Source organism: Zootoca vivipara, chromosome 4 (genome assembly GCF_963506605.1).
Source record: "Zootoca vivipara chromosome 4, rZooViv1.1, whole genome shotgun sequence".
Taxonomy (NCBI): Eukaryota; Metazoa; Chordata; class Lepidosauria; order Squamata; family Lacertidae; genus Zootoca; species Zootoca vivipara.
The window spans coordinates 10,306,114-10,315,562 of NC_083279.1; the positions used below are offsets into that span (position 1 = coordinate 10,306,114).

Below are 9,449 nucleotides of genomic sequence, written 5' to 3' on the forward strand. Positions count from 1 at the left end.
ATGTCAACCAGATCTAGAGCAAGTTTTAAGGTACCCATAAGGTAAATATAAACTAGAGTCCCATGGACAGGAAGAAGATCAAACCTATTCATTCTGAAGGAAATCAGTAGAGGCTAAAGTAGAGGCTCTAACACTTTGGCCACCTCATGAGAAGAGAAGACTCCCTGGAAAAGACCCTGAAGTTGGGAAAGATTGAGGGCACAAGGAGAAGGGGACAACAGAAGACGAGATGGTTGGACAGTGTTCTCGAAGCGACCAATATGAGTCTGACCAAACTGCGGGAGGCAGTGGAAGACAGGAGTGCTCTGGTCCATGGCATCACGAAGAGTTGGACACAACTAAATGACTAAACAACAACAACAAAACTTAGGACATGCTCATGAAGTTAAAAATGGCAGCCTTCTCCAAACTACTGCTCTCCAGCAAGTGCCATCAACTCCAGCCATAAAAGCCATGGAGAAATGTTCATGCTAACTGGGGCTGATTAGAAATTTAGCCCAAATATCTAAAGGGCACCAGGTTGGGGAAGCCTAATTTATGGAATGCAAAATACTTGGGCTAGGTAGTAATAGAAATCAATAGCTCTTTACAATGATCAAGAGATGTAGAAAGAAAGAAATGTTTTAATCACTTTTCCTAGGAATGGTCAGCATGGAGAAATTTTTGTTTGTGTCACCCACCATCAGAAAATTGGCAGTTCGAATCTGTGCAGCTGGTTGAGCTCCTGTTGCTCTGCCCCAGTTTCTGCCAACCTAGCACTTTGAAAGCACACCAGTGCAAATAGATAAATAGGTACCACTGCAGCGGGAAGGTAATACCTCTCCTCCCTTCCAGAGGGGAGGATTTGCGGGCGGAGCCCGTTGCCCGTGTCTGCAGGGGGGCATGTTCGGCCCCCTGCATCAGCCCCTCCTCGCCGTCGCATCATACCCCTCAGCCGGCCAATAGGGCTTGCTGGGGGGCGGAGTCTGGCTGCGTTTAAACTGCAGCGGCGGCAGGGGATTCTTCCACCAGTGCAAATAGATAAATAGGTACCACTGCAGTGGGAAGGTAAACGGCATTTCCGTGCGCTCTGACTTCTGTCACGATGTTCGGTTGAGCCAGAAGCAGTTTAGTCATGCTTGCCACATGTCCTGGAAAGCTGACTGCGGACAAATGCTGGCTCCCTCAGCCTGAAGTGAGATGAGCGCCACAACCCCATAGTCACTTTTGACTGGGCTTAACTGTCTAGACTCTACGGGTCCTATACCTTTACCTTACCTTTTTAGATCCCGCAAACAATGAACAAAAGAGAACTATTTAGAAACAATACCATTTTGATACAGCACAGAAGTATTTCAGTTTGCTTATTAAATAGCTAATGGCTACACAGTATAAGAAAATAAAGTCTCTGTGACATTTGACTTCATCCAGTACCAGAACTCATAGTGTCAGCCTCCTGTTTTGTTTAAAAATGTAGTTTCTCTATTTACAAAAGATCTAAAAGATAATTTGGTACAGCCACACAGTTTTAAAGGCAGCTTTATATGAACCAACAATAAAATTGGGAATAAGGTTTAAAGAAACAAATGTGTGTAGCTAATTCTGTCACCAGTGAATTAGCAAGTATATAATACTGTGCCTTCCCCCCACTTTGTTTTAGAGAGGTATTTGGCAAATATACCACTGACTAGCCTTATAGTCTCATTCTCCATTACATTATGCAATATTATAAATGGATGCATATAAGTGAATCAAAATAGAAAACGCACACACTAAGTCTAGGCGTCCAGTGCCAAAGATTTTCTCAAAGCATGTTCTTGTAGGTTTCCCCAATAACAATAAGCAGGAAGCTAAATAACACAGTCTATTTAAACAACATTCTTATCATTATGGCTGCAATCCAAAAGTCATTGACTTAGTAGTAAGTCTTGCTGAACTCAGTGCAACTTTCTCCCAATTAAACATACTTAGGATCAGCTTGTTAATCTGTTAATAAGTGACTTCTATTATTAGCAGTGCTCTGTCAAATGCTATCTTTAGTTCAATACATTCAATGTACAAGCAACCAAATTTTTAAAAATCTTTCTGGAAATGCAACAAATAACCTCATGTGACATTCAGTGTCATGTTAGAGTACTTCTGCTAGCATGACAGGACTTCCCCCTTCTTCCCTCTTCAGATCTGCTCCAGAGGGGGTGTCCCCCAATAAAAACAGATCTGGGTCCTCCAAAACAGATTTTGGGGCTGCAGTGGGGAAGTGAAGAAGAGGAAATCCCTTTATGCTAGCTAAAGTCCATGTCATTAGCAGGTGGCTACCATCGGATGTCAGCCCTTGAGCTTTAAAGGGCCTTCTAAAAAAACTACGCTACTGTATCATTCAACGTTCTTTGTCCTCATCAGAAATGTAAAGTTTCCAGACATAGTGAAGCCATTGAATAAAATGTTCAGGCTCTTGTTTTAGAATGGGAGAATTGAAAAATATATACTTCCGGGTTTGCTGCTCGCGCAAAAGCGGTAAATTGCGCTTCGTGCATGCGTGGAAGCACAAAACCGCTCATGCACGTGTGCAGAGCAGTGCTTCGTCGAGCGTCCGGGGCTCCGGAACGGATCCCAGACTCAAAACAAGGTACCACTATATCTGATTAGGCCTCAGACCTCTGCAAATGTTGCAATGTAGGGGGCCTGGCTGCTAACAGAAGCCTTGGTCACAGTTGCTAAGGAGGAAACACCTTTGGCAACAGTTCTGAAAATTAGTGTATGTACAGTATTGTGTATCTATGCTGATTGGGGGCATTAACCTGACTGACTCTAGAACATCCCTCTAGACTGACTCTAGAACATCCCTCTAGAGCAGCCATTCCTAACCAGGTGCCCTGCGAGTGCTTTGGCCTACAATTCCCATCTTCTCCGACCATTGACCATGCTGCCTCTAGCTGATGGAAGCTGGCATCCAAAATATCTGGAGGGTACCACAGTTTGGAGAAATGCTGTTCTAAAAGAACTCCTCTTGGTCCTGGAATAAAAGCCAATAGCAAGGGGTCCTGGATGGTGGCCATATGTTCCTAGACAGTATTGTATGTACATATGGCCACCACAGACAAGGGCAACAGAGGAAGACAGAAAGGAAAAAGAAAGGTAGTAAAAGAGAAAAATAAGGCTGCCAAAAGTGGAGGTGCAATCTAGCAGGTGCCTGCCAGGAACATCCTGAAGAAAACATGGAAGGGGAAGGACCAGAAAACAACAGCTGGAGAAGGCAATAAGAGGGCTTTAGGAAATATATGCTTAAGAAAGCAGAGCCTTCAGCAAGTAAGCAGCTGAGAAGTGGACATGGCCCAAGTGAAAACTTCTGTTTTGAAAGAAGTCCTCATTTGCAGCTGAACATTCAACAAACCAGTGAGAAGTGTTTTACAGTGGTACCTCTGGTTGCGGACATGATCCGTTCCGGGTTTGCCACGTTCACAAGTTGAAAAGACGCAACCTGAAGTGGATGCAACATGAGGCATGACTGTATTTGTTTGGTGGTTTAAATTTTTTTGATGGTCTGATTTGTAATAATGTGGAAAATTAATAAAAATAAGTTGGAAGGGGGGGGAGAGAACTGAGAGAGGACTTCAGTCCAGAAGCCAGTCTTGTGGGGGGGGGGGAATTAAGCCCTGGCTTTAAATGGGGGGTTAACTAAACAAGGGTGATTCATTGGTAACTATAACAAGATGTGACATCTCACAATGTTATCCTGCAAGCTTTACACTGCTTCCATTTAAACATATATTAATGTCTATAATAACCTTTGGTTCATGTTTAAAGTCAAAAGTTGTGGGTCAACTTCATGCTTAAACTATTTTAATCAGGCTACTATAAAGAGAGGATGAAAGTGAATGTTTGTTTTAAGATATATGGCGGCAGCAGAAATTTAACAGCAGAGTTAAGTTAAGAGATACATATGTTTTTTCAATGGTTTGTAACAACTATACAGTGGTACCTCTGGTTGCGAACAGGATCCATTCCGGAGCCCCGTTCGCAACATGAGCAGTATGCAACATGAAGTGCCGCATCTGCGCATGTGCACACGTGATTCAGCGCTTCTGCACATGACGTCATTCACGCTTCTGCACATGCGCGAACCGCCGAACCCGAAGTAACCCGTTCCGGTACTTCCAGGTTCGGCAAGTTCGTATCCCGTGTCATACACAACCCGCAGTGTACACAACCAGAGGTATGACTGTACCAAGCATAACAAAGGGAACTGCAAGTACCTACACATTACTGCTGTAATCCTACATGTACTTAGTGCCTGAGACTAAATCTTATTTAATTCAGTGACCTTTACTTCCAATTAAAGATGTTTAGGATTGCGAGCTGTTTATCTTAACTTTTAAAAATAAGTTAAAGGGGCAGGGAAGATATAGCTATCAACATTGTAATAAATAAAAGGAAGGCTATTTCTTGGGCTCAGAAGCCATATTTATCACTCATGAGGGGGCATTCTTTAAAGAAAAGGCTGAGAAAATGAACATCCCTATAAGGAATTGCAACATTTTAAAATATTCAATTAATTATATTCTTTTATTAAGTTTGAAGTTAATTGCAATTATGCACAGTAAGCCTTGAATTCTGTGTACAATTGTGGGAGGACAGTCCACTGAATTCAACAAGACTTGCTTGTGAGTAAATATGCATAGGATCAAGAGACAAATGTTACAGTTACTGTACACAAAATTTAACTACCTTGAACACTATTTGTTTTATTTATGGCCTATTCCATCTCAGTAAATATACACCTCTGAAAACGTTTAACTAGTCTGTTGAAATGGAAAGGTTTGCATTAACTGAACCCAACCTTTCAACTCTTTCTCTTGTTATCCTTAATGGTTGGTGTGTATGTGTGTGTTTGAACATTCATTGGTTTATTTCACTTCATGTAAAAGAGGGTGATATATGAGGAAAGTGAAAAGAAAGATGTTTCAGAGACTGTGTTATATAATAGAGGCCTTGCCATGTGGTTTCTCAAGTCAATAGACTTGCACTGCACCCCAAACTCCTTATTCTGCAACATTTGAAAGAACTTTTGTAATGTGAAGCCTTAAGAGTGCTGCATCTCTGGTAAGAGTTGAGCATTACTGTATTGCCTTTGAATTGTTAGCAAGAAATTTACAGTAGTGTGCTAAACTGTTTTAACTCTTTCACTAATTCATTCTGAAATAAAGTATTTCATTATAATATTTCCCGCCTCCCATTTCAGGCCTTCAGGTGTTTTTTCTTGGTACCAAAAAGATGGGACACTGCATCAAAACCTATTGGATGACACAATATAACTTGGTGCACATCTCCTTGAGGCATTATCACACACTGAACAATCTATCTATTTATTTATTTATTTATTTATTTATTTATTTATTTATTTATAGCTTCTGCAAACTTCACATTCTCAGCACTTGGATGTCTGACTAGCCTGGCTCCAGCAAACAATGAGCAATCAAAATCTAAGGGCAAATGTGAACCTGCAACTCTTTATCCAGAAGCATGCAGCTTGCTGAAGGGGTATCAGGAGGAGGAATGAAATGGCATCTTCTGTTTCAAATGAGAGCTTTTCCATGGGAAAAAGTATTTCTATTCCAGAATCCTCAGATTTAATAAGTGATTGAAGAGTACTTCACACCATCAGTAAGCACTCTAAAGCAGCCTAATTTTTTTAAAACAAAATTCTCTAGGTCTAGGAGAAAGCACATAGAATAAATAACATAGATAGTATGAATCTATGCAAAGTTAGACTCAGGACAATAGTCAGTCTGATTTGGTAGTCTCCCCTACTCAATCCAGAATAATTTGTGATTAAAAAAAAAAAACCTGACCTGGGGGGAAAAACACTTCTTTCCCTTAACCTGGATAGGTCAATTCATCAGCCCAAAAAGCATTTAAGCATATTTGGTTATACTGTGATAGCGTATCTAACCAGCACGTGACACAGCCATATTCCAAACAGATCCACTAAAATCAATGGGTCAACCGTGGCTTAGTCAGATGCAACCCACTGAATTCAGTTATAAGCCCAATTGATTCCACAGAAAAAAGGTGAGTGCTTTTGAATATGCTTCCAACCCTAGGACAAGCCATGTTACTATCCTTGGAATTAATAAATACCTATGACAAACTTAGTTGGTCTCTAAGGTGCTACTGGAAGGAATTTTTTTTTATTTTTTGTTTCTCCCTGTACTGTACAGATGATTACCAGACCTCAGTGATTCTGCCAGGTGTTAGTGTTTCAGCACTTATTTAAATAAGAATACATAACTATCAGTTTCTTCCTACATCAACGACAGTACATCTCCACCCAGTCCAAACTTTAGCTATAATTGACAACAGTACCTTTCCATTCTTATGATATAACAAAATCAAACTTCTTCTTTTGCTGACAATGAGTTGTCACATTCATTTCCATTTTGTTTGCATCCATTCCTTGTTATTGAGTCAAAATGTATATTGTAAGCTATTCAGGGCAAAAACTTGAGTTGTTATTTTTGCTTACTTTACTTTTTAGAGTGCATTTATAGGAGTAGGAACCAACTGCTGCACCTGAAAACATTAGCGTCTATCTCACCACCTATAGTCAAACATCACATTTGGCGTGGCAGCAAATAAGGAGTAAGATTACCAACTCTTAGCTTGCCTTCCTGTTGTTAGATTACTAACAATACAAACCAATTTCCTTTTATAACCAACACATGGCAACAGGTAAGTATGATTTCAAGGGTTCTAAATATTCAATGCCAATAATATACAGGGCAATCCAAACCTATCTGCCATACTAGAAGGGTTTTGGATTGGGCAGAGATGCTCCTCTTCCAACCTCCTTTGGCACCCCAAAGTACAGTACCTGCCCTGATGGTGGAAGAAGCTATCACTGGTGATATCTCTGCCAACAGTATCAATGGAAATTCCCAATACTGGGCATTTCAGGGTGAGTGGCTACACCACCACCTGATTCCATCACATCCTGGCAGGAGCAAGTCAGGGGTTAAGATTGCCATTATTGCTATCTAATTTATTACCCTAAAATAAGTAGTCTATCATCCAACTTTTGACTGCTGTGGAAAATATTACATCTCCACACTAATAAAGAGGCAACCTATTCCTCGTTGACAGATTCTTGTAGGTACGGTAATATTCCTGTGCACTCTGCATAAATAGTATATTTACTCCAATTACTTGGTACTGTAGTTGCCTACTCCACAGCCTGTCAGTAGGGATTAATTCTAAAGCAACATTTTTCCTCCAGAGAAAACTGGTGGAAAAAAATGTTTTGTCAGTTCAAAATCTATATGGGTTTTGCAAATCCATGTTCTGGAAACCACAGCTTGTTCTTCCCTGCCAAAATCTAACTGGATTTTACATTCTACTTATTTCCCCCCCACATGGAGTCCTTGATAGGTATTTCTACACAGATGGAAAAGAATAATACTGGAACAGGCCCAAATTCTCAAGATTTGACTTGCAGACAAATCTGTATCATCTTGCTTAATGACAGACGCTAATTCTCATTAGGAATTGTTCAACATTAGCCCCAATTCTCTTTCCCTCTGCCCACTAGTTTTGCTACATTAAGGAAACACAGATTAAGGAGGGGCAACATCTTGGGGGTGGAGGACCAATGGCAGTAGCAAAACTACTTTGATGCTGAACACAAAATAGACATGCTGCGAGGTACTGCCCAAACAAGAGGGCACATTCTGCTTACTCCAAGAGGTCTTAGCCACCTGGATTTTTTTTATATCTAACATACAGCCTCATCGCTGAATCACCTGCAGCGTGTGGGCCTTCCTGAGAAGAAAGAGACAGAGTTCTCTGTTCCAAATATTTTGTAGCAGTTACCACCTAGCTGATGAGCCAAGATGGCACACAGACTCCTTTTTCCCTGACAGGATGCCTACAGATTGAACAGGATCTGCCATGTCACTAAAACGCCACCTTCCTTAAACTGCGATTCTATGCACAGAGACACTGTAAATACCCTGGAACTTACTTCTGAGTAAGCAGGCATAGATTTGCACCTTGTCAGGACCAAAGTCCACTATGGGAACGGCTGAACATTATTTTGCTACCCCTTCAAATCCTGCTTACAGGAGGGAGCTGGTGCTCCTGTGGAAGACCGCTGTGTGCTTGTGCACCCATGAGCCTATTAAGTGCGTGTGGATGTGTGCGCGCGTGTGTCTAGGCAATAAGGTATTGTTCTGCCTTTTCAGAACTGCAGTGCCAGAGGAGGATCTCGTTTTAGACAGACAGCTGTGCTGCTACGCAGGGCTATGTATCTGCCTGCACGGGAACCGGTCCCACCACCCGGGATGGGGGGTCGTGTGTGTGCGCGCATCTCAGTGCCCGCTTCCGCCGTTGTTTTCATTTACCTGGTGCCCGGGTGCCCGGCCTGCTCCCTCTCGCTCAGGGCCGCCGCGGTGTAAATCCTCCGGTAGCGCTCGGCCAGGGCCCGGCCCGACAGAAGCAGCTGGTAGCGGCCCCGGCAGCCGCCGCCTCCTCCTCCTGCTCCTCCACCTCCACCGGGAGGAGAAGGCAGCCCCGAGGATGTCATGGTCGGCGGAGGCAGCAGAAGCAGCGCCCCGAAGCCCGCCGCGCTCTCGCCGGGGCCCATGGCCACGCACGGCTCGCCGGTGCCGCTGGGGAAGAGGAAGAAGCCCGGGCCGGGCTCGGATCCGGTGCAGGCGGCGGCGGCTGCAGAGGAGGCGGCGGCCCCGCTCATCGCTCTCCCCTCCCCGCCTCTGCGCGCTCCGCCCCCGCGGACGGGAAGGAAGGCAGGCAGGCGCCTGCTTCCCCTCCTCTTCCTCCTCCTCCTCCTCCTCTTTCCCCTCAGCGCCTCAGCGGCCCGACCATAGCCAAGCGCGGCAGCACAGCCAACAGACACACAACCAGGCCACCCGGCCGGCAGCGCCTGACTGAGACGAGCTGACTGACAGGCGCTCAGCTCCTCCCTCTTTTGGCGCGAGCGCGCCGAGAGCGGAGGGAGGGCGGGGCCGTGGGGAAGAGAGCGAGAGGGAAAGAAAGGGGCGGGGTGGAGAGGCGGGGTGCGCGCGCGCGCGCGTGTGTGTCTCTGAGGAAAAGCAAAGCCGGCGTAGGGCGAGGCCGGGCGACGCAAGGGCGCGCGCGCGCTCTTCTTTCTTCGCGGGTCCCTTCCTCCTCTCTATGGTACTTTCTACTGTAGCACGCCTCTTTCCGACTGTCAAAACGCTGACATTTTGGTCCGGACTGCGCCTGCGCGACGTCTCCCCTTTTTTTTGGAAAAAAAATGTCTTGCCCCACCCGCTTTTTATTTCCGCCCCCCCCCCCTCCACACACACACACACATATCTGCAGGTCCTGAGAGTCATTGTACGCATGTCTGTTGCGGTTGAGGAGGAAGCCGTGTGTTTCTCTCAGGAGGTGTCGCTCGCTCTGGGTTGTTGTTCTTATTTTTCTACCTCCCCCCA

The 9,449-nt window shown here is 44.4% G+C and overlaps 1 protein-coding gene across 12 annotated transcripts in view; it reads right to left on the reverse strand.

Annotated features, from left to right (window-relative positions):
- MYCBP2 (MYC binding protein 2) overlaps window positions 1–8,909 on the reverse strand; it is a 136,213-nt gene extending 127,304 nt beyond the window's left edge. For all 12 annotated transcript variants that reach the window (XM_060273339.1, XM_060273338.1, XM_035116062.2 and 9 more), the window contains exon 1: window positions 8,376–8,909. In XM_060273339.1, coding sequence (XP_060129322.1) covers window positions 8,376–8,725 — 350 coding nt within the window. In that variant the 5' untranslated portion in view covers window positions 8,726–8,909. The remainder of the gene's footprint in view (window positions 1–8,375) is intronic.
- Between the last annotated feature and the right edge of the window lie 540 nt (window positions 8,910–9,449).